Consider the following 25,786-nt stretch of genomic DNA (forward strand, 5'->3'; position numbering starts at 1 on the left):
ACACAAGATATATGTTATGCTGAATTTCCCTTTCCTTCAGGGAAAGCCTATAAAGAGTGGAAAGTGCTAATTATCCATTTCTTGTTCCCTTAACAATTATAATGATTAGAAAGTTTTATTTAAATAAAACTGAAGACATACTGTCTGTTTTCTAGGAGGAGATAATTTCTTTCTCATGGTTAGCATAGGAATTCCAAAGCCCAAAATGTAAGGCTGTTGGAAATGAACTTTGAGAGTGTGAGCATGAGCTACTGGGTCTGACCTACCCCTTTGTTGTCAGGTGATGTAAAGATGTTGTAAAATACTGCATGTTCCGTGCTCAGTGATGGTAGAAGCTTGATCTATACTTCTCAGAGGAAACATACCCTGCCTTTGTACTTCTCAAAGTTGATTTTGATAAGGCTGAAAAGTAAAGAAATAATGCAACATTGACAACATGGTTAAGTTGGATGAGCTGTGTTGCATTTAACGAGTCAAGAAACTGATGTTGTTTTGTTACTCAGTTGGTGTTAAATGTACCCAGGGTGCATGCAAGATGTATCAAAACCGTGTGGTGAGGAAGGCAATTAGCTGTGCAAGGAAGATAAGCAGTGAGATGGTGCTCATTTTGTATACTTAGGGAATAGCAATATAATATAATGCGTGCTACATTTCCACCTACAGTGCTTCTTAGACCCACTAATTTTTGTTTGTTTAGTCTGAAGATTTCTTTAAGAAACAGATCCACTCACAGGCAGCCTGGATTTTTTTCATGGCATTGAGGCTGGGCTTTGCACCCACTGGAACAACAGAGCACAAAGCAGCATTGCATCCACTGAGCACAAACATGCCTCAGTGAATAGAGCTCCTTAAGCTTATTTAGCACTTTGCACTGCAAAATATGCTAAACAAAGAGCAAATTGCTGCTCTAAAGAGCTTGCAGACATAAGAACCTGGATCCATATGATACAGTGAATAATCTGTGCCAGCTAAGCCTTCTAGCTGAAATGTTCTGAAAAAGTTCTTAATTGGAAGGAATGATGGGATGTAAGTGGGAGTTATGTGTATATCATTAGCGAGAGAACAAATGTCTCCAGCTTTAACTAATGTTGACTACAATAAATTAAAATAAAAAGGAGCAAACTGACACTTGATTTGAAGCTTGGGATGAGTGTTAATTTGAATTTTCTTGCAGCACCTGGCTTGTTTCATAGTCTAAGGATTACTTAATTGGAGTCTTTGTACTTCAGTTTTTTATTTTAAGAAATGTCAGGTTATTACAAGTTCCAGAACTAAATAATGTGAAAAAAATCCTTTCAAGACAGATACTGTTACAATTTGTTATTCTGCGACTATGAATGGAGTTTGTCTTTCCCATCCCCTGTTAAACATCCCCAGCTCAGCATCTGCTTTTGTGGATCTAAGCATTACCTTCAGCCCTCCTTCACAAATCTGTTGCACCCTCTGCTGCCTTTGAGCTTGCTGCTCTTTCTGGGAGGTGACTTGCTGCTAAGTGAGTTCTGCTTTCAAAACGCTGCAGAGTTGATGAGGGAGGGCTTTGCTCATCTGCAACATCTAAATGCAGGTGACTGTCTAAGAACGAACATGACATGTTCATCTACGGAGGCACATCTTTGATATGTGAGGAAGGATACAGAGGAGACGAAAGTATATTCAAATTTGAACTGTTGCTTTGACGTTACACTGGTTAACGTAGCATTAAATTAACATGCTTTGTAGATACTTCTCAAGAGCATAAGTAGCAGTGCTGCTTAGGTACCCAATGAAATCAGTCCTGACGAATGCTGGAGAAATTACAAGATAAATAATATTACTTTAAAGTACAAGGACAGACCATTCAGAGTTTTCCTTTTTCATACTCTGGAGTCAGGTAAGAAATTTCATATTTTAGCAGAAAAACAGAATGAACTTCTTTAAGATGGTGATTACTCTCAAAGTCTCCTGTTTGTTTCAAGTTAGTTCCCTGTTCTTTGATTTAGTGCTCCTACAGGCTGCAGTTTTTCTCCTGCTATGGGGAGGAGAATTCAGTTCTTATGGAGAGACCTTAGATTGACTCTGAGCTCTCCATGTTTGGGGAGTTTGCAGGTTGAAATGCTGCCACACACAGTAGACATTTCTCATCTCAGTTCATTCCCCCCAGTGGAGCAGGTCTTATCTTCTCACCACAACATATATCTGAGTGATGGGTGGTTGTGGGTATAATAAGTCTCATGGCTGCTTTTTCCATAAGTAATCTGAGCAACCTGACCATAAATAATGTCAAAAACACGACCTTTGTCCCTAATCTTGCCATTTTGAAAAAGCATTTTGAGGGATATGTTTAAATGCGACGTTTCTATATCCTACAAGAATGTCAAATTTACAGTGCACTCCTTGCTTCTGTAAACTTTTAAAGTAATAACATTGGCAGCTCAAGCAAGCAGAGTTATTCAGTTCTGTGCAGATCTTGGGATACAATGAAATTATGATGTCAAGAAAATTCAACCCTTTCTTTAGTCGACCAAAAATATTGTCAGAAAACAAACAAGATCTATCTTTTGCTAGTGACCCAAGCATCCTTCTTGGATGTAATGATGCAAGTTGAGAATATTGTTTTATCCAATACCATTTCAGCTGTAGAATTCCATATAATGCATTTCAAAATACATTTGATATTCGAGTTTCTTGCAATTTTCTATGATGTCCATTGTAGCAAATATTTCTGAGACAAACAAGCAATAAACCTGTCACTGAATGAATTCTGTGTGTTCAAAAATGTAATGACTGTCCTTGCTACAAAAGCTGTCCCTTCAGCTTCACAAAAGATGAAAATGCAGAAAGAGAAATTGAACTCATAATAGGATTCTGTAAGCACTTGTATTTTAAACCTAATGTTTTGGCAGTGTATGTGACAAGTACAATAATTGAGAATACTTTTTTTTCTAATGATAAATAAGTATGTGAGATGGGATAAAAATTGGAAACTTTTCTTGTAATGTATACATGTTAATGTATTATAGCTGACATAAGGGAATATTTGCTGGAAATTAGTCTCTGGATTTAGGGTGCCTGTGATTAAACCAAAATTGGTGAGGTGAATGAAGACTTTTGTCATTTTGTCAGTAAGTGAGCTTGTTGCTTCCAACATTAGCACAAAATGTTTTGAATGGGGGCTATGTCCATCCAGGAGAGAAAATGATGCTTATTTGCCATATTTTGACTACAGTATCATGAGAGAAAACGTGTGTTGCAAGTTTTGCCGTTACCATCTTGAAAGTTAACAAAATATAAGTTGGTGGCAGAGAACCTGGAGGATGAGCTTAATTTTAGGGTGCAGAAATGGGCTGGGATTGGAGCCTTTGAACATTGAGCAGTTTGGCAGTAGAGCTGACAGGTTACCACAGGCAGTGCTGACCAAAGCAGCCAGTTACATGGACTTCTCACCTGGCACTCTTACTGTGAATTTGCCTGCAATAGTTGCATTTGATCAACTGACATGGCCTTGCAGATTCATGTCTGAAAGCAATAAGGAGTAGAAAACAAATGCAACATCCGCATGGGAGCTTTTAAATGGCAAGCAAATGGCCACAGACACAAACCAATTCCTGCCAAATGGGCATATGCAGAATGCAGAATGCATCCCACACATCACTGCAGGCACGCAGAGAAGACAGCATTCAAACCCTTCATAAAGTTGCAGCATTTCCATATTTATAAAGGAAGAAGTAGCTACAGAATTTTATGTATCATTAAGTTACAATTTTCCAGGCAAGCAGAAACCTGTGAGTTAGTCAGGAGGCACATTTGTTATGGTAGAATGTAATATTTGGTCAGGCTAGGAGGCCTGGGGAAGGATTCAGAAGAAAATTCTCAAGTGTGATCCAGGAAAGCTCTGCAGGAGGGCTCTCAAACTGGGGTAACCTCTGTTGCAATGGGCTGTTGTTCATTTGCTTGAAATGAAGAAAGTTTACAGCTCATGCTGAATCTCATGTGATAGATGAGACTGCAGTGTGGGCATTCCTGTCTGTATACTTGCTGAAAGGAAGGAGAATGCTGTGAATTTTAGTAGGATTTTTCTTAGGTAAATTCAATGTTATTAGTGATTTCCAGTTCTTAATTCTGCTCATTCAGCATTGCATTACCCCAGTCATGTAAGGATGTAAGTATCCTAGAAGCAAAGCTTATGCAATATTTTCCTAAGCTGATGTTTTTCCAATATTTGAGACACAAACGTCTTGCTGAACTTCCTTACAAAGACTGCTTTCTTCCATTTTCTTTCCCATCTCTACTGAGATTTCTAGGCACTACAGAACCAGAAAACAGCAGTAAGAAAGGGCAGTGTGTGGTGGGCCCCCTTCAAGTTTTTGTTGCTTTGCTCTTTCTGTGAATAACATAGGGTTTGCCGTTTATTTTATCACAAACAGGCAACTTGTGCTGCCCTGGAAAAGAGAGGGGCGTTGGGTGTAACCTCATAAAAATGCAGCATAAGCTGCATTTCCAGTTAGACAAAGCAACAACATTAAGTACAAGCACAAATTTCAAGCACCACTCGTGTATTCTGTCAGTCTGAAATTCCCAAAGAACCTTATAATTCAGATTATAAGGCTAGATTCATAGGGCAGCTGCCCTTTGCCTCTTTGCCTCTGCACAAGGGTAAACCCTGATTCAGCGTTACCAAACAGATATTAAAATCTGTATGCTTTTTCAATTTGCTCACAAGCTGCCCAAGCTGCATTAGAGATGCCTGGCATCTCTTGTCAGTCCTCATAGCCCTGCCAAAGTTGCTTATAGCATTCTGGCCAACTGCAAATTGCTGAGGGACTTCCTGGCTTCCTGGTGTGTGCAAGAAATATCAAATACACTATAGAAAGGTGTATACTGGTGAGGAATGTGGAATTGGGCTGGACTGTGGCTATGTTTCAGCAAGTTCTGCTGTACAGAGGTCCATTAGCTCAGGGCTTTAGGGTCATAAGTCTGTGCTTACAGATACAGCTTGTAAGAGTATGTAAATGAATAGATAAAAGAGGATGAAGGCATATATATGTATTCATACTCAAACAGTTTTATATTTGGACAGTACAGAGTTAACCTAGCTTTTACTGACTGAAATGGAGCACTGAAGAGATAACCTTACCCTCCTGTTAACCTTACTACTGCCTCAGCAGTCTCAAGAGCTCCTGTAGCAGGCAGAATCAAACATCTCTTATTAATTCCCTCTGCTTCCTGAATTACTGAATGAAATTCTGTGACCTTCATTATGCATGAGGTCACACTGAGGATAATGATGGTCCTGCTGACTGTGAATTGTAGTACTTGTGCAGTTCTAGAGGGTAAAGGATCAGGAATCACTTTTTGGTGTCATGCCCTGATAGCACCTTTCCTTGTTATTCAGCTCCATAATGCAGTGACGTAGCGGTATTGCTAGTTTGGTTCTCAGAGGGAAAAGATTTGCAGCAACTTATTCTTCTTTGTAAGCAAACAGACAGAGAAAACATGGCCTGATGTAACTTCAGGTATGATGGGCATGATGGTGGTGTGAAACCAGTAGTAAGTGGCTGCTTCCACTAATGGCTCTGCTTTCGCTGTGTCTGATGCTGTATCTCAGTTTCATCACCAGTAGCTTGAGGCTAATAGTCTATACCTTTCCTGAAGTACTTTGCAATCTATTGTGAGTGCTCTGGAGGACAGGGTATCATTATGGTATGGCACTTACTTTATGAGCAGAAGTCTCTACCAATAATTTGACACATGGGCAAACTTCATCATCCCCTGCTGAGGCAGTGCGTGAAGAGTAGCTGGAAGCAGTGTGTGAAAAGTCACTAGGGAAACACGAGCAGTTCAGAAACAGCCATGGCAGAAGAGTTTCACTGTCTCCTAAAGTAGCTGCTGATTGCCTTGAGCTCCTCTCCTTCCCCTGACTTTGTGGATGGAGGGATGAGTGGCTGCACCCTTAATAGAAATGGGCTAACTTTAGAATTCTTTTGACCTTTGTGTTGGAAGAAAATACCATGTTCAGAACATCAATTTCAAAACATGAATTTCTATAAATGTATGAATAGTGAGTGATTTTTTTTTCCACCAATAAGAGGCTGTTTCAAAGATCAAAGATGCTTTTGTATTTATTTTGTGTTCTACTGGTTTGTAGAAAATCTGTCTGTTCCTGTTCTCTCCTGACTAACTTGTCAGATAGTGAATTATCTTGTCTGCTTGTGTTAATAGCATTGATTTATGGTAAATGTTATAACACTGTGTGACTCGCCTGAGTTTTCTCATGCCTTTGGTGCAGGACTGTCACGATGAAGCCTTAAAGGATGTGTGTCTTTTGATTCACTACTCTATCAGCACTCTGCTGATTCTCCAGCAATTTTTAGAGCTATTTGTTTTATCTTTGCCATGTGTTGCTTGTGCTTTTGCTGTTAGATTCCAGTGGAATTTTCAAACTTGGTCAAAGACCAAGGTGATCTGCTATGAATAAAGGAAGAAAAGGATAGAAGGAAAGTTGGGTGTTTGAAGCAGGCTAGCTTGTTGCATCATGTTCTTGACATTAGGAGAAAACTCGAGAAGGAAAAATGTGGAAAACACACAGTTGACTTTTTAACTATGGATTTTCCAACACGGGGAAGCATTCCAAAGAGGTTGTGGGGAACTGAACAAAAAAATTGCTTTTCCAGGACTATCCCAATCCAAGCAGATCTCACAATGAGTGTAATATAAGTGCCCTTATCTCTTTGTGTTGTATCCAGTAGAATAAAGGGGATAATCATTATGTTCTTTTTTAACTTTTCATTGTAACATGCCAGTTTCAGAATTATCAAATGTTTTGCTGAAATGTATTGGACTTTTGTTTTTTAACCTGGAAAGTCTCTCAGAGTGGAATTTATAGCTGAAATAAGAAAAGGATGACCTACTGTGCGCATAGACATTTCTTACTCAGCAATATCTGCAGTATTTGTGTCCACAGTGGGATGTCTCAGGTTGTGCTACTGGCACACCACACAAACATTACTTTTTCCTGGGAGAACTGGCATAAATGCTGCGAACATATTCTGAAATGGCAGATTCCTTTAAAGAGGAGCTATAGGACGTGAGCAGGGTGAAACACAAGCAAGAAGCTTATTCTGACACTGACTTTCCAGCTAGGTTTTCAATATCACTGTAATAGTAATACTTAACCCACAAGGATCTGTGAATCATATTTGAATGAAATTGCAATGTATGAATATTTTGCCAGATTTCTATTAGCTATTTTGAATTTATACATTTCTTATCATATGAAGTATGCTAAAATTGGTCCAGAGCTCCTGTCTGCCCTCTTTATTTTAACTGAAATTTGCAGCTAGATCTGGTAGAAGCGAACTGAATTGAAATTAAAAGCTCCCCACCCACCCTTTTTCTGTGAAATAATTAATTTATTTTGTTGATGAACTCCATTTGCAAAATACTCCCAGTCTTATTAAACAAAAATAACAATCTGATACCCACAACATTCATATACCTGAGACAAATGCTTTATGAAATTCAGGAGCTAGGCTGTCCTCTCATCTGTCTGCCCCCTTCACTTTCTTGTGTACACACGTGCACATAACTGTAAGTGACACATAGTTTTTTTAAGGGCAGAATTTGGTTCTGAGTTTGGTACAGTGTGTTTGTGGAACTAATGGCTATAGTATTGCTTTTGAAATGCTACATTCTATCTTCTGTTTCTTCTTTTTGGCCCTCCATATAAGGAATAACATTTACAGTTAATAGGCTACCAGTTAAGACCTGGTGGTAGTGACTGCAGAAGTTCAGGAAAGCTGAAAGCCAAACTTAAAATTTTTGGGTTATCCATTCACCAATCAGTGCTTGTGCTGTTGACAAAGGAAGAATCACTCTGCAATAGGAGAAGCGTATATTTTGGTTAAAGGTCCATACCAGGTGCCCAAGAAAGTGTAAAAGATTTCATTTTACTGATGAAAATAGTAGTTTTGGCACCAAAACTTTGATACTGTCACATCTGAAGAGAACCCATCCATAAAGCTTATGCATTAGTCTTAAGCTTAAATATTGAGTATCTATAAACCTGCAGTCTGTAGCAAAAAAGGTTTAGAAATGACAGATTGGAAATCTTAGCTTTTACAGTCTCTGTCTCTGTGCTTCAAGACTGTGGGATGCATCTGTGTGGCTGTGGGATGTATCCGTGTGGCTGCTGGGTTCCTCACATCCCTGAGCTTCCCACTTTCAGCAGGGACAGAAGAGGAACAGAGTGGTGAGAATGGAAGAAAACCAAGGGAAATCTTGGTTTCTGTGGGACTGGACAGCTTCAGCTGTCCCTGCCCTGTGCTAGGGGCCTTCCCAGTATAGTGAACACCATCCCAGCTGTGTCTGGACATAATACCTCTCATGTTCATGCATGCTCGGCTCAGAAAAGCTTTTTTTGGCAATAATTAATCTGTGCATTTTTTTTTATTTTTTATTTTTTTTAAGTGGGACTCAGTACAAAGAAGGAGATGCCAAGGAGATGCTGTTCCTTGCTTGCTTCTGGTTATGCTGTTTTTCCAGACACCTGCATGACTAATAAATGTAGCTTTGGGAAAGAGGAGCATAGCATATAGAACAGTAACAAAAAATTTTTCTTATCATGGCCTTTAGAAAGACTGTAGAATCATATGTGCTTATCTTGACCCTCCTGATTTATTTAATATATATTTAATAACTAATTCAGCATAACTTAGGTCACTTCATATTTGTGCAGAAAACAACTGCATTTAATGAATTTGTTGGACATAAATTCACTAAAAACAGCAAGAAGACTAATTGAGTGAGACCGGGTTATGAATCAGACTTAAACCCATCTACTTTCTTTTTTTATGATTCCCTCCCACTCCTCTCTTGAAGGTCCTTTGAAAGGCTCCTGATGTTCATCCAGTGATTCGTAACTACTATAAAAATCTGGCATCTATTGCTTAGAAACAGGAGGCACTGAATTAGAAGAAAAATGTAGGCTACCATCTGAGGCTGTACAACTGGCAGTCTGATGCCAAGCCAATAGCCTGCGACTCTAAATCTGGACTGGATACTTCATGGCCAAAAGAAGCCTCATTCATGTGTGTGCATGCACATGTTGTGACTTCATGCAGTCTTTCTCTGTCCTAAGAAGTTGTGTGAGTGATTCGTGGACTTGTCTCAGAAGTAATGATGTTGAACTCCTTCCATGGCTATTATTTCCCCCCAAAAACCCACGAGCCCTTAAATGCTGTTGAAAATATTGTGATGGGGTGTATCAGAACTTTGCAGGTTGTCATTTGTAGTTCTTACATTTGTGGCACAGAACTGAAAGATAAATGCAGTAAATCTACCTCTTACTGTGACGCTAGAAAACTGCGGTGAATAAAGCTCATTATTGTCCAAGGAAGAGGGATAATTGTTTGGTTGGAAGATCTTTGAACTCTTAGGCAAACTTAGCCTTTTTTTTCTTTTTTGTTCTCAACTCTGGAGACAGATTCTGAGATCATCTCACTATTATAGCACCATCTTTGCTTGGGAGACATGAAGCAGCTGAAGATTTAAACTCTACGTTGTATAGCTGTCTTGTTGATATTGATAAACAGCTATAAGAAGGCAACGTATGTTCTCCAAGCAGATTTTTATCTCTTAGATTTCTTTTCAATCAAGCCTAAAATTTCATAAATTTATCAAATGAACATAAACCATCTGCTAGTTATTCTCTTCCCTGTGGAGTCTGCTTCTTATGAAACGTTATTTCTATTCAAATGGTAACTTCTGGAATATCATTTTTGCAAAAGAATAAATTGTCTGTTGAATTAATGAACGTTGGATGTGAGCACACAGTTAAAGATACAACACTTCTATAAAAACCTCCTACTTTAAAATATAATTTTCACAAATCTTCCCTGTAATAATGGGTGATATGCAGGTTTCATGGTATTATTAAAATCCTAAAAATATGCAATAGTAACTCACAGTAAAATTATTAGGTGTTAATCCTACCGTGGCATTGTGCTATCTGCATTGCTCACTTTGCAAAGCTGGTAATCCAGACCTGCACAACTGACCTTGTCCCAGAACTGGGGGATGCTGCCTGTGAGCCTGGCATGGAAAGTTGGTACATTGCTTTTCCTCCTATTCCCAGCATTGCCCCAGAGCAAAGTTCTGGCCACAGTGAGATCTGTCTGCTGTGGAAAAGACAATGAAGAGGCTTTTCCATTGGGTGAGGGAAGAGGCAGCAAATACTGTGACCTCCAGTAAAGAGAAGGGTTATTCGGGGTAAGGACCCTGCCTTCCTATCCTAAGATCTCACAGTCTAAGGAGTGCACCTTCCTCCACCTACAGTCTTCTAAAACCCCACTGATCCTTTTCCCCAAAATATCTCACTTCATTTTTCAGTTTTGACATTTTTTGCTATCACAGGTGTCTTCCTTGGTAGCAGTAGTTGTTTCTGTACCTTTGAATTTCTGTTTAAGTCTTCTGTGTTCATCCTCTTAAACATTGCTTTGGCTAAAAGCCTAGAAACAGGGAGGATTTTCTTTGGTTCATGAAAATGTAGAAGAAATGTTTTTGCTCAAAATTAGTAATTGTAGGCCTAATTTCTTTCTGATCTCTACGACAGGTTCCACACAGAATTACTCGAGGCCTCTGCAGAGCCCATCACAGCAGCCAATGTATAAATGCCAACATATATATGAATGGTAAACTGATGTCCTAACTTTAGAAAAGACTGTCAGTAAAGTTTTTAAAGCTGTGTTACTCTGAAAGGCAGAGAATCAGACTCCAGTTAGGTCTGTAGCTGAGCCAAGCTGTAGACTTCCCCCTTCTCTGGGTAAGCTCCCACAGAGGTTTTCTTCACTTTCTCATGTTTCTGCAGCTTGGGTGAGAAGTAAAGAAAAATACTGTTATAGAACAACGTGCTGTAGTTCTTAAAATTTGCTTTATGGCAGGGTACAAGTTGGTTAATAAGCTTAACATACTTATTGTATTCCAGATATATGATATATGGAGTTTCTGGGCTTGTGTTTGAACATGAGCAATGAATTTGTGTTGAGGAAGCCAGCTATGTGCAGTTCCAAAACCTGCCCTCCCACCACCCCTCTGCCTCCCCCCCAAAAACCCAAATCCCATCCAAAAATTAAATATAAAAAAGGAAGTGCATTAGTTTTATCTATCTTATACTGAGAAGTGGTGTAAAAGAATCACTGAGGATAGAGCTCTTCTGCACATCTGTTATATTAACCTTCCAGTGCAATAGCTGCATGTGATGAGATCTGTTTCAGTTTCTGAACCTTTTGCTTAGAGCAGGGTTAGTAACTGCAGTAGTGCTGTGGTTTATGGCCTCCAAATGTTCCTTTGAAAACATTATTGGGATCTATTTTTCGCAGTATCTTAGCAGTTCTTATTTTATGTGAATTGGGTTACTTACAATTTTAATCTACATCATTCCTTTGTAAATGATTCAAAGCAGAGAAGCAGATAACTTCTGAGCAACTTGAAGTATTGATTTAAAATTCTTGGCACAACAATAGCTAGAATCTGTAGTCCAGAGACTACGGCCATTGCTCAAAGGCAAGAAAAGCTGATACCAGTTGAGCAAGAGTTTGTTTCTTGTTCTGCTGGTACTCTCTATGTCATGGTAGTTGTTTGTTTCAGGAGTGTTACCAGACCCTGTCATGCTTGAAAGCCTAGTTTTGAAAGTGACCTTTTCTGGGCAACTCTATAGGAATGAAATGAGTTAAATTAAATATTTTAATGGACTTTTGGGGGATAGAAACAGGTTGTGGGGTTATTTCCTGTGAAAATCATCACAAGATTCATTACCCAAATGCCTGAATTATTGAAATTAAAAAAATAAGGTAAGTCAAATTTTTATGGTTCTACAAACTCGTCAAAATTTTTGAGTGTTTCTAACACCATTCATTTTGTCCATGAACTCTTGGGGGTTTAGATGGTACCATGTCTGCAGGATTAGACTCCTAAATCTGACTCTTGCAAAACCAGAAAAACATAGTATTCTTCAGCCTTTCACCTTGATTCCAGATCAATGTCTCCTAAAACGTTTGTGTTTTATAGTTTAAAAAAATAGTAAATAAGATTGATAATATAATTCTTGGACTTGCTGCACACTCTTTCTCCCTTTAGTCATTAGGAAAATATTTTGTCTGACTGATCATGTAATAAAATGTGTTATTTCAAACCACAGATATTGACAATTAGTATAAATCAAGCTGAAGGGATAATTAAAATTTAATTCAAAGTTTGTCAGGGTCTTTGGAAGCATATCCTGAGGGCCAACTGTGTTGCAATTGTGGCTTGTTTCCAGCTGACTTTGGGCCAAAAATTGACATTGTTGCTTTGTCCTTTTCAAAAACAAAACAAAACAAAAGAAAATAACTCCCAGGCATTTCAGAGATTGAGTGAGTGTTGAATAGAGATTCAGCGGATTTGCCTACAAATGTTGGTTGTGGGAAGTAATGGCAGTGAGAACTGAGGTTGTTTTAACCACTATTGCCCTTCGTTTGCTTATAATTTTCTTACCATTGTTGGCAAATTCCATGAGTAGGGTTGTTACCAAGAATGTTCTAACAGCTTTGCTAAGGATGATAGACTTCTGAGGAAGTTGAACAATTTCCGAAGTTTCTTCTTCATCAGTTTGATGGTCATGTGGGAAAAAGTGAGGCTCTATACTGAGATTGAGCTTCCATTCTTGAATTTGCCATGGAGTTCATCAGTCAGCTTGCTGAACATCCTGGTAATTTCTGTCAGACACTTGTCCCACTGTTCAGTCTGAACAGAGACGGCCCTTTCATATACTCTGGTGTATGGCTTGAAACCATAGATGATACAGGTGGCTAGTTGCTATTACAGAGTATCCTGAGTTGGAAGGGACCCACAGAGATCACCCAGTCCAAATTCTGGAGTGCATAGAATCAATAACATGATGCAGTTTTACCATAACCTTAACCTAAAGTATAGCTTTTACACTTTCTTTTAGAGCAGTGTGGTTTACAAAGTGTCAAATACTCCAGAAACACAGGGGAGAATGTACTTTTATAGCAAACACAAAAAATCTATGAGTTGAGTGATATCTCCTTAGATTCTCCTCCTACAAACTCTTATACATGTTTCACTTCTTATTCATTGTGCCTTTTCTCATTGGCATCAGCCAGCCTTTTTGCAGTACATAATAAAACATTGATTTAAGTCAGCAAATTCAAGGCTTTACTGACTCCAGCATAGTTGTACAGATATTATTCTGAAGAGAATTGGCTCTCCGTCAAAGAACACACGAAGTAATTCATTGTAAGCTAAACCCTAAGCTGATGCAGCCCCGAGCTTAAGTAGGTAGATGTCTATGTAGTAACCAAAGTAATTTATTCATGAGAAAAAAGCCAAAACCATCACTTGCTTTCAGCTTTCTGTTTGCTCCTGGCTAGCTCAAGTGTTGATGCAAATTTTGAGTATGAGTTTAACTGCTCAGCAATAATTTAACATATAAGCGAATAAGCATTAGTAATAGTAATTTTTAACTAGCAATAAGCAGAGCAGCAAGACAGTGACCTACAATTAATCATAACTACTTATGGTATACAGTCAGAAACCCAGGACATACTTGGGAGTTAATAATTCTAATATCCATTGGGTTATGTCAGTGGAAAACACAACCCAATAGATCAAACTAAGCCCTCACAGTTATCTTAGGTCACTTTCTTTCTGCTTCTGGATGTGTGAAAACAAATAAGATGCCATTGGATCTAATTATTGTCCAGAGATATTCCACAAATGTATTTTAATTTTTTAAAATTACAGTTGCTACAGAGCCTGGTGAGTATTCAATAGTCAGGATATTAACTGAGTTCTACTGTTCACAAATAAGGAATTGTTGTTACACTAGATAGTTCAATGAAAATGTCATCTCAGTATTCAGAAGTGGTCAAGAAAGAATTGAATTTAGAATTGAATTGAATTGAATTACGAGAGACCAGAACAACTGAGACCAGAACTGGTCTGAAAATGCCCAATGAACATAAAGCTTTATGCTTGCCATCCTCTTATGCTTTTACTGTGACATTTGCTGGTCCTACAGAGTCCTTGCTCTGATTAGTTTGGTTTACCCAGGAGATGAAAAACAGGCTGTATTTTGTCATAAGTCACATTGCTGTAAGTTGTTCTTATCACATGCTCTAAGATTTCCTCTGATTCTTTTTGTCTCGATGTATACAAAAAAGACAAATCAAACAAAGCTGACTGTAAGTCAGAAAGGGGATACATCTTCTTGGAAACATGTTCCTAAACATCCTGTAGTGATTCTGGAAAAAATGACTCCAACAGCTGTGTTTTTCCTTCCACCAAGATCTGTCTGCTCCTTTCATCACATGGGAAGGGGCATGGCTGGGATAAGGGCATGGTTTCAGAAGCTGTGGTTTGCAACATGTGAACTAGAGTTAATTTTTCTCAGGTGCACAGCCCGATGGAAGTCAGTGAAGCTGCTCCTGCATGCCTTGTCTGGCACTTGCTCCTGCTGACTAATAGTTTGTCAAAGGCATTTTGATTCTTCTAATAGATCGTATTATGTGCTATTTAAATTAATTTATGCTCAACTTGTGAACAGTGAATATATGGAATGTAATCCCTAGTGAGAGAATTCTTTATACTTGGCGTGTGGCTATTCTTGCAACATGAAAGACCCTCTAAAGCAGCTACTGGGTTGATTTCTTGCACTTAGGCTTGCCTTCTGCACTCTGTCACAATGCATACAGCAGAATGTGTTGAGAATGCATTTGATACGATGAGGTCAAAGAAATTACCCTTAGAAAATTAAAGCCTTAATTATTTTGCTTAAAGATGATGATTAATCCTACCAGGACTCCTATTGTGTTTATTAACTGTGATAAAATATTGTGTAGTATAATGAACTTTTGACTACTTCCAGTTCAAGAATGACTGTGTATCTGAAGATTGATTTCATTAATAAAAACTGTCACCAGTTAGTGACAGGGTAGAGATATTGGTGTGATAGGGTAGTATTTATGAAATCAGTGTAATATGAGATCCCTTCTCTTACACTGATAACTGTGCATGTAACCTAAGAACTTTGTCAGCACAATTGGCAACTTTAATTACATTGGCATGGCCATTGGAGAATTTGAGTGTCAGATGATTAGAATTGATGAGTCTTGGGTAATGAAAAGCCCTAAAGGTTAGTTAGTTGTATTTATATAATTGAATACAATCTCAGTGAATTGATGAGGTTTTTTTCTTTCAGCTTTTGTTTTATTGCTCAGTTAAAGACAAAGTAAAATTTCTCCATGTCCCATCCGGTTAAGAGGTTTATTTGGCTGGGATTACTGATTTTGAAAGTGTTTTGCAGTCCTTCAGTCATCCATTATAATAAGTCTGATCATGCCCTTGTTTATGCCCTGCATCACCCCATTGACTTCTCTGGCTTAATGCAATTGTAAATGAGGGAAGAGTATGGCTTCGTAATAGGAATGACAAATGCCATATTAGTGCAGTGGCTGAACTGGCTGCCAAGGCATGCAGATATTTCAGTCATTTCATTGAGTTAATGTTGTTACAGAAAAGGCAGACATGAAGACAGTAATTTTAGCAATTAAGATGGTCTAGATGTGAAGTGATTCATAATATGCTTGTTTCCATCTCATCAAAGCAGATTCTAGGTGTTATTATCTATGAATGCTAAATACAGTGATTAATTACACTGATGTACAAGAAAACAAGATTACTTGGAGTTTTATGATAAGAAAATGCTGATTCCCTTTGTCACTATAATAAATGGTTGTGCCTTCCCTTTCTTGCCTGTGTTTAGATGTATTGAGATAGTACTAATTACTTGCTGATAAGTTATATGTACAAATGACTATGGCCAACAAATGCTTAGATTTCAGAGCATCTCTTTTTAGTCCACTGAGAGTAGGAATTTGGGTCTATTAAAGTAGACTTATAGCAAAAGAATAGAGAATATAATACCCTTCCATTGGGGCCAGGGCTCCTGGCATATAATCTAAGTCCTGGAATAATGCAGAAATGCTGTCAAATTAGAGCCAGTTCAGAAAAAAAATGAAAGCCACCCACTGTCTTTCAGTAAGCTGCTTTAAATCGACAGAGCTGAATTGCAGATGGAGTCCAAAAATGCTGGATCCCTGTGCCAGGCTGGCAGGTGGCCAGGCTGAGAGTGTTTGGGAAGTCAGGACCCACTGGGCTTCCCTGGGCCTCCATTTTCAAACGCAAATCACATTCAGTTTAGGTAATTCATGCTGCAATTGCACAGGGTTAAGCAAATTTGGCAGTGCTAGCTGAAATACACACATATGCATATAGCAAAATTATCTAGGTAGAGTAAATAACTAACTCCTCTCTACTGAAGAGATTATGGGATGGTTAAATTTTAACTCAGTTAGTCTATAGGCTCCAGAAAATGCCATTTTATCCCTCATTTCCCTGCAGGTTCCTCTCAGGCTGCTGTAACACAGCAAAGCTGCCTGGGCTGGACCCACCACATGGCACATGAGAGGCAGAGGAAGCCTGCTTGCAGCTGCAATTTCACACACTCATGAACTACGTAATCTTTAATTTTATCCACCGTCGAGTTGCTTCTGTGAAATATGTACTCAAGCTTGTCTTTGGAAAAAATGCAGTTAATGCTATTCTTAACACATAATCATGTATGGCCATGGGAAGCTCTCTGGTTTTACTTTTGTGGCCAGATAGTTTTTGGCTCACTCTATAACAGCACGTTGTCTACAGAGGCCAATGTTTCTCTAGAAAGTGGGCGCTTCAGAGTTTCATTGTCAGTTTAAAGGCAACCGTCTCCAGATTTCAGTCTCATCAGTCTGAAATATGTCTGAATCGATGCTTATCTAATAGGCATTAAAACCTTGATTTTGGTTTTATATGTGGGAAACTGAGGTGAAAAATAAAGCAGCATCTCAAAGAGCAAATAGGCTATTTTGGCACGCGCGTGATGTGAATGTCTTCTGCAAACTATGTCATAACTCCACTGAAGACCATCTTTTTATAAAATGTTCGTTTTAAAAGAAGTAAAATGTACAAATGAAGTCTATTAGGTAAGCGAATAGCTGTGCACGTTAAGCCTTTATAAAAAATACATATACGTATAAATTTACCATAATATACTTCCATTTGCAATAACAAACGAAGTGGCCTGGAAGATGACTGAAAATAGAACAATATGAGTAGGGGAGTTAAACCCTGATTTGCATCTAAAAAATGTAGTGTATGCTCATTTATGTGCAAATGTAATGGAAAAAGGCTGCAGGTAAAGTGGCGAAAGCCTAAACAAAATAAACACTTAATTTTCTTTTATTGTACTTGGTGACTATTAATAATATTACAGTACTAAGGCAGAAACATTAAACTAAGCAGGGGAGCAATAAATGTTCCTAGACTGTGCAGTGATGTTGATATTAGTGGTTAATAGCTCCAGAGTTCACATAAAATGCAGACTGAAGTACAAAGAAGATGTTTAGTGGAGTCAGCAGTGGCAGTGAACTGTTTACAGGTGAAACTAATAACCTGAGGGCAGACACAGCAGGGACATTTTCTGCAAAAGATATCAAAAAGGGACTTTTTGGAGCACTTAATCAGACTGTCTCTATCCTAAGGGAAGAGATTTGGTAACCCCAGTTTATTTCTTTTCAAAACTAGCTTTTGTAATGATTAATTATAATGTGCTGTATTTCCATTTGTAAATATAATGAAAAATGTGAGGACTATAGGCTATGTTGATATTAAAAAAAAAAGCCCACATTGATTTGAGAGCATCAAGCTGAAGTTATGAGAGATGACTTGATACAACACTATTGGGTACGTGAATGAGAAACTGGATTTGGGGTTAATGAACCGTGATTAAATTCACTCGCTGTGACACACAGAAGAATGCAATACTTGGCAGCAGTCGTATTGTGTTTTGTTTTGCCTTGCAAATCTGAATGTTAACCGTTTCCCACATCTTTATGTGAGAGACCATAAAGAAAATACAGACTGCAGAAGAAATAAATAGTCATATATTTAATTAAGGACAGATATCCTCTTTTCCTGTGCCGTTTGTGCTAAATGAGTGTAGGCACCAAAAGAACAAACTTATGCAGTGGTAGATGATGCCCATCTTAAGAGTGAGGTGATTCACCACTGCCAGTAGAATAACTAGCAATAGAAATAAGTTTAAAATTATATTAATGTGGAAAAGATTCATTCAAATCCTAAAGCCAAGGACAGTTAGAGGAATTTTTTTTTTAATGAAGTGTTGTCATGGTAAAAATGGTGCATTATTCAACTTTTGGATGTTTTATAGAAAAATAGAATATGTATTTGTTGGCCAAAATGGGAGATAAAGTATCATTCTTTTGCCTGACCACTCAGTAATTTTTATTAGCATGTGCATTCCTTCATTTTTATTCTTTCTTGAATAGATTTATTATTAGAGTAATATGACTGGTAACCTGAGTCATTAAAATATGTTGGCTTTCGCACAGTTGCACTGTGTACTGATCAGTGCCTCTCTCAAAATGTAGGGTTCTCCAAGACAAGAATATAGTTTGGGGACTGAGGTATTAGCAGTAATTAAAAACACAATGAGGCAAACAAATCGCACTGCATACATTATTTTTATTCCAGGTCTGCAGTGAGCCACTCAGTTGAGTTTCTCAATGCAGGAGGAAGCACGGGGCACAAACAAGATTTCTTCTGTGAACAAAGACGCAGAGTGCAGTTATCCTCTTAAATATCTCTGGTTTCATATGACTATATCTAGGAAGAATGGAGAAAAGATAACTGGTATTCCTAGACATATTATTTATTTTGAGGGCTAATCTAGAATTAGAAGAGGGAACAAATCTGTTACAAGTAAATTGGTTAAAAGCTTAAGTTAGTAAGATTTCAGACCACTTGTACTTGCTCCTGTGATGTTTAACCTGGTTTTTCCCCAGAAGATAATCTCAGCAGTAGCTTGTCTGAGTCTGCAGGTCCGTCTTCCAACAGGAGCTAGAAATCCTGGGATCTTCCTCAGGGCTCAGGAATCACAGCCGACCACCACCAGGGCTCTGCCAGCCCCAGCCTGAACAAGTGTAATGTCTGCCTTGTCTGGAGCTTGTCTGGAGCACAGCTTTATCTGGGCTGGTCAGAGGTTGCAACAGAGATCCGTTTGGGTTTTCTGCAGTAATTTATTAGCCAGGTTAGAGGTGAAAAACACTGTTTTATGATTGTCAAAGGGAGAGACTAATTTTTCTCTCTGCTCACTCAGATTAGCTCTCTCTTTGTGGTCTGTCATTAGCTTGCCTTCCCCTCAGTGCTTTTGGAGCTTATCAGACCTCTTCAGGTCTCTTGTGAAGGGCTGACCAGGCTCCCGAAGCAGCTCAGCTCCCCACTTGTTTGGAGAGGCACTGAAAGGCTGTCTGAATCACTTCTCAGGCTCTTTCTAATGCTATTGGAAAATGCTCCATTAAAAAAGTAAAAAAATATATTTCATTGTTCTGCTTCCTTCAAAACACTTATTTACTGCTCCATGTATTGAAAAATAAATGGTTGGATTAGGGTGGCTCCTATTCTCTGCTTATTCTGTTGCCCCAAATCCACAGCTTACACAGCATCAAGGTTTCTGGTTAATAACTTGACCTTTTAGATCTACTATAGCATAATGAACCAAAAGTTATTTCGTTCAGAAGAACTGGAAGAAAAGTCTTGGCAGTGTGGGGGGAAAGATATGCATCAGGATCTGGACCATCATCCTTTATACATCCTAATGATAAGTATTTAATATTTTCTCAGTGACAGAAAATTCTTCTCCCTGCCTTTCAGAAATAAGTGGCTGTCCTTAGCTTACCTCATGGTAGGACTGCAGTCCTGTTTCTGTTAAATTTTTTACAGCAGGATAGCAAAAAGCATTTCAGGGAGGATTGGAGCTTTGTTACATGCTCTGGCAAAGTCCAGTTGCCTGGAAACTCTCATGAATTTGGGTCAAATTTTCCTTCTCATTTCAGGGGAAAAAGAAAAAAAGAGAAGCTAAAGAGCTATGTCATCCAGGGAGGAAGATATGATTTGATCCTGCTTTTATAAGGTTCAGTTCTCTGCCTCAAGAGCATCACAGTCTCTGAGCAATAGGTCATTATGTTGCATGGGGCATCCTAGTCCTTCCTGTTGACTCTCTTCTATTTCATATGAATAATTCACAATCCACTGATGCAGCAATAGGAATCCAAATCTCCCACTTACACAACAAGAAAACCTTCTTGGCTAATTAAGTATTCTGTGCAAAGTGGTGAAGCATGAACACAAAGATACAATGAGACCCTCCCATCCTCATCATTCAAGAATTACTTATCTCCAGCTTTCTCAAATGGTCAGCTCCAGTTGCATCCCCTCAGTTCATCATTTTTGTCCAGACTGCACTTTGGGATATCTCCAGCATTCCAGGTCTTAAGTTTTCTGTTATTTTGGATCATGGTATTGAAATAAATTTCTGTCCTCAGACTGTGAGAGGAATGAGATTCTTATAGTGGTGGGCAACCACGATGCACTGTCAGACCACTACAAGAAGAACCTGAGTAGAAGGTAATACTTCGTGCATATTTATCTGAAAAAAAAACAACAAGCTAGGCATGGTCTGCACTAGAAGATAGAATGCACCTGTTCAGACTCCGGAGTCTCTGAATATCAACTCTTGAGGACATAATATATCTGAGTAAACAGAACCCTCTTTAGCATGGAACAGCTCAGGGTTTCCAGCACTGTCAGTCTTAAATCAGCTCGTCAGTTTTTAAGACAGCACCATCTTTGCCACCATACAAGCCAACTTTGTGGAGTTGAGTACTCTAATTATTGGAATAGTGCTTCATGAGCAGTGGCATGACTATATTTTGTCAAACCACAATCATTCTGATGTGCTGCGTTTCACACCTTTGTTTTTTATATCTTCTTACACTTGCTTTGTGATAGCATTTGACTTTCAGGTTCTATTCATAGAAATAGGAAACGTTTCAAGGATGTTGGCACAATACACTAGCGATTATAGGTCCTCACTTTAAGCACAACTGTTGTAGTTTTTGGCAAGTGTGTATTCCTCTGAACCTGCCTGCATTTGAAATATTAATGCAGTAGGACATAATATATTTGAGTAAACAGAACCCCCTTTGGCATGGAATAGCTCAGGGTTTCCAACACTGTCAGTCCTAAATCAGCTGAAGAGACTTATTCTGCTGAATCAGTTGTCTTCCACAGGTCCAAATGCTGTCCTTCCATTTAGGCTGTTTTCATCTTATTAGAGATGTAGGACCTCCACGCACAGCTCAGGAGGGGGCTTGTCTGTCTTCTGCTCTCAGCAGTGACCAATGAATTTGTATAGAGTTAAGTGGGAACTTACATGTTGGAATGTAGGTAAGAAAAAAATGTTTCAAAAAATGACAAACACTGCTAATTTTCATGCAATTGATTGTGAAAATAAGACAGCAGTATTTCTAGAGCTCACTATGCCCTGATAGGCAGGTAAAGGATTCATATCTGTTGCATCTGACTGCATTTGATACTGTCCCCCACGACATCCTTATAACAAAGCTGAGGAAGTGTGGGATGGATGAGTGGACAGTGAGGTGGGTTGAGAACTGGCTGACTGGCAGAGCACAGAGGGTCGTTGTTGGTGGTGCAGAGTCCGGTTGGAGGCCTATAACTAGCGGTGTTCCTCAGGGGTCTGTGCTGGGTCCGGTCTTGTTCAACATCTTCACCAATGACCTTGATGAGGGGATAATGGCCACCCTCAGCAAGTTTGCTGATGATATGAAGTTGGGAGGATTGGCTGACACGCCTGAAGGCTGTGCTGCCATTCAGCGAGACCTGGACAGGCTGGAGAGGGCAAAAAAAAACCGGATGAGGTTTAACAAAAGCAAGCGTAGAGTCTTGCATCTGGGGAGGAATAATTCCATGCACCAGTACAGGTTGGGGGATGAGCTGCTGGAGGGGAGCTCTGCGGAGAGGGACCTGGGTGTCCTGGTGGACGACAGGTTGGCCATGAGCCAGCAGTGTGCCCTTGTGGCCAAGAGGGCCAATGGCATCCTGGGGTGCATTAAAAAGAGCGTGGCCAGCAGGTCAAAGGAGGTGATCCTCCCCCTCTACTCTGCCCTGGTAAGACCTCATCTGGAGCACTGCGTCCAGTTCTGGGCTCCCCAGTACAAAAAAGACAGGGATCTCTTGGAAAGAGTCCAGCGGAGGGCCACGAAGATGGTGAAGGGCCTGGAGCATCTCCCCTATGAGGAAAGGCTGAGTGAACTGGGTCTGTTCAGCCTTGAGAAAAGGAGACTGAGAGGGGACCTGATCCAGGTCTATAAATATCTAAGGTGTGGGGGGCAGAATGGCGAGGCCGGACTCTTTTCAGTGGTGAGTGGAGACAGGACAAGGGGAAATGGCCAGAAACTGGAGCATAGGAAGTTCCGCACAAACATGCGCAAGAACTTCTTTACAGTGAGGTGACGGAGCACTGGAACAGGCTGCCCAGGGAGGTGGTGGAGTCTCCTTCTCTGGAGATGTTCAAGACCTGCCTGGATGCCGACCTGTGCGACCTGCTGTAGGGAACCTGCTTTGGCAGGGGGTTGGACTCGATGATCTCTGGAGGTCCCTTCCAACCCCTACAATTCTGTGATTCTGTGATTCTGTGATTCTGTGATCTCTGCTCTTTACCAATGCTTTGATTCTTTCAACTACCAGCACAATGTATCTGATTTCTGAGCTGAAAAATATGTTTATGTTTGCAGTAAGAACAAATGCTATGGTTAAAAATGTTCTGGCAATTGTTCTGTTAATGTTCCGAAGAGAACACAGTGAAGCTCTTCCTGTTCTATTGTTGGCTCAAATAGATACAAGCAATAAAGTATGCTTTTCTCAATAACACAGGCAGTTGTGATCTCAGCTTAAATAATTCAATATGCAGTTACCCTTAGAGTGTCCTAATTCTGATTATGGCCCTGCCATCCTCGGTCAAAACTTCTGCCCTAAGCAACTTGCTGGTGAATTCCTTTTAAAAGCCTTCTTGAAGACATCTTTGACCAAGAGAAATTTGGTTTCCATCTCTGTGATGTATAAAGCCAAGCAGTGTAGAAAATTTGTATTAGCATTAAATGAACTTGCTTCTTTTGCTGTGTTCCTCGTGTCACCTCTGATTCCATGCATGTGGTACACTGCTTAAAATTTCCAAGTATGAAACAGAATGAAAGCCACAAGTGTGGTTTAGTATTTATTTTTAGATTTTATTGGATATAGTTTCTAGTTTCCATTGGATATATCAGAACCAAAAATGGGTAGGAATGGAGACCAAAATTGTGAGATAAGACTGTGGTGTTTAAGTGAAATTCATCCCATGGCAAAGATGAGAGCTACAATGTCCATTGACCACTTACACCCTGCTGTTAGTCACATCTGAGGACAGAAGGGAGAATTTAAACTCTTTCCTGCCAGCTTTTGTTAACACCAAATTTCTCACAGCTGTGGACTTTGCACTGAACACGTTCATCATTTGATTCACAGCTTCCCTTCTGCAGAGGCTGCTCTTTAATACCATGCTAGACAGAAAAGAACTGAGGGGTTAAGTATCAAAGGAATGGACTAGAAAGGGAGGAAAGAAGTCATGTCAGAAATTATATATGACTGGCCTCTGGAAGAATGAAACACAACAGATTATTTATAGTTGTACAGAACTGGAAGTCAAATACAGCCAGAAATCTGCTCTCATTGGCAGGGGAAACAGGATCTGGCCCCGTACAAGGATCCTATCACCGGCTGAATTAATTCAAGTTGCTCAAATGTGGACTGGCTGCTGAGGCTTTTTTAATTTTACTCTTGGCTCTTCTGATATCTTATGAGTCACAGGTCTTTCACTGGCTTTGTTTTACAGATCTGAGAGCAAGGGAGTGACAGTGTTTACCTACCTCATCTGGAAAATGTGAGGCTTAATTAATGTTTGTAAAGACCTGGTGGATCATCCACCAAGAAGCATTACATCTGTGCTGTGCTATTCTTATCCTCTGCACGAAGATCTCCGCCAACCTTTGCTTACCTTCTAACAACCTTTTAAAACTGTTCAAATACTAATGAAAGTGGTTTGAGTTTAATAAGTTACTTGCTTTTCAGGGCTGAAGGTGTGAGAATATTTGTTAATTAGGGGCCCAATAAAGCTGCATTATAGTGCCTTCGTATCAAGTCCCAGAAGCTGTCTAGCTAGCACAAATTGCAGAACAGCCCTTTGAAGTGAGGAAACAGACTTCGGCAAGCACAAACCTGTGAATATGGGCTCAGTGAGTGCAAGGCGAACTCTGATGGCAGGGAATGAGAAACAGAAGACTTTTTTTCATTTTTTTTACATCAAGGCTAAGGGTTTTCCCCCAAAAGTAGTGGAAAACAGGAAATTCTCAGTGATGGGAAGAAATATGTCTAATTGGAATTGCTGATAGCTTATGGAATGACGGGAATTATTTATGGTGGTAAAATCGCTGTTTATACTGTGCTCACAAAATGGATGTGAGGAAGGAAGTACAGAGAACATTGCTCTGCATTGGACACAATTACCATTTATTTTTAGGAGTATTCTTGAAAGTCAGAAACACAAGGTCTTCATATCTAATCTCTATTTATATATCCATATATATGGCTCAATGCACTAATTAGCAAAGCTCAGGAAATGGTGCCAGCAGAGATAGAATAGAGGGAAATGAGAGATGGCTGTCTGACAAACCCCAAAACAGGATGAGTTACTCTTTATGCATGTTTTGGTGCCATGCAGAGAGCAGAATGGTGCTTTTCTGTGGTACCTTACTTTGGGATGCATATGGTGAGTAAAGTGACATCCAGTGTTGTACAACAGGAGTTTCTAAAGATGATAATGTACAGTTTATATCCTCCCAATATCTCCCTCCCCCAGTGTGAAATGTGTCCATGTTGGATGTTGCTGTGCTGGCAGAAGGCAAATTGTTTAGCGAGCTGTAAGCTGGTGTTTGCCCACAGACAAGTGACCCTAATGCGATTACAATCAGTGTGTGCACGGCATGGCCAGCACCAAGGCTGTGACATATCAGTACCTCCAAAACTGGCATCACTTGTGGATGCTGGAGTGTGAACATCCTTTGTTACTGAGAAAAGCTGCTTAAATAAGCTGAACTCAGTGCAGAAACCTGCAGACAATGAAATTAAGCTCTTCCCAAGTGTTGCTTTTTGTTCCGGCCTTCCCAAGCCATTCCCCTTGACTGATCAGCTGAAACTACTGCATTTATGATCTGTGTAAATGAATTTCAAAAGTTAGTCCTGCTCTTTTTTTAGTAAGTGAATGAGTCCCATGGGCCTCCTCTGACCAAACTCCCTGGAAAGTTATTGAACCGTATTCTTTAGAGCAGTTCAGCTGCATTTCTGTATGGCTGTGTGAAAGGCACTTCTCATCCCAGAATGGATTTGGAAAGAGAGGGAAAGGTGGCAATGTCATCCTTGAGCTTTTCTGTCTCCCACTGTCAAGGACATGGATTTGCAAGCAGAAGTGGCAGAGAGGCAGAAAATCAGTTGCAGGGAGCAGATCTCCCTGATTGTTTTAAGGGTGTGCTTGTCTGATCCCTATTCCTAAGCTGAGTTTGCTTGTGATGTGAGTCCTCTCCTGCGGGTCTGATGCCATCAAATGTTTTTATTAGGAAGTTACATGTCTCCTAAAACTAAGTGGCTTAAAAGGGCACAGATACAAAAATGAAGACATTTGTCTGACTCTCTAGTAAATAGATACTTCTGCTTTATATCATTTAACAGGAAATAAAGAAAG

At 39.5% G+C, this 25,786-nt stretch overlaps 1 protein-coding gene across 11 annotated transcripts in view; it reads left to right on the forward strand.

The window, feature by feature from the left end:
- Nucleotides 1-25,786, forward strand: part of NCKAP5 (NCK associated protein 5) — a 362,852-nt gene that overhangs the window by 56,273 nt on the left and 280,793 nt on the right. The window contains exon 1 of one of the 11 annotated variants that reach the window (XM_048953745.1): nucleotides 10,650-10,667. The exons of the other annotated variants lie outside the window; for them this stretch is intronic. Coding sequence (XP_048809702.1) covers nucleotides 10,665-10,667 — 3 coding nt within the window. The 5' untranslated portion in view covers nucleotides 10,650-10,664. Of the gene's footprint in view, nucleotides 1-10,649; nucleotides 10,668-25,786 lie in introns of those variants that run through there. 11 annotated transcript variants of the gene reach the window in all.

Source organism: Lagopus muta, chromosome 8 (genome assembly GCF_023343835.1).
Source record: "Lagopus muta isolate bLagMut1 chromosome 8, bLagMut1 primary, whole genome shotgun sequence".
NCBI classification, from domain to species: Eukaryota; Metazoa; Chordata; class Aves; order Galliformes; family Phasianidae; genus Lagopus; species Lagopus muta.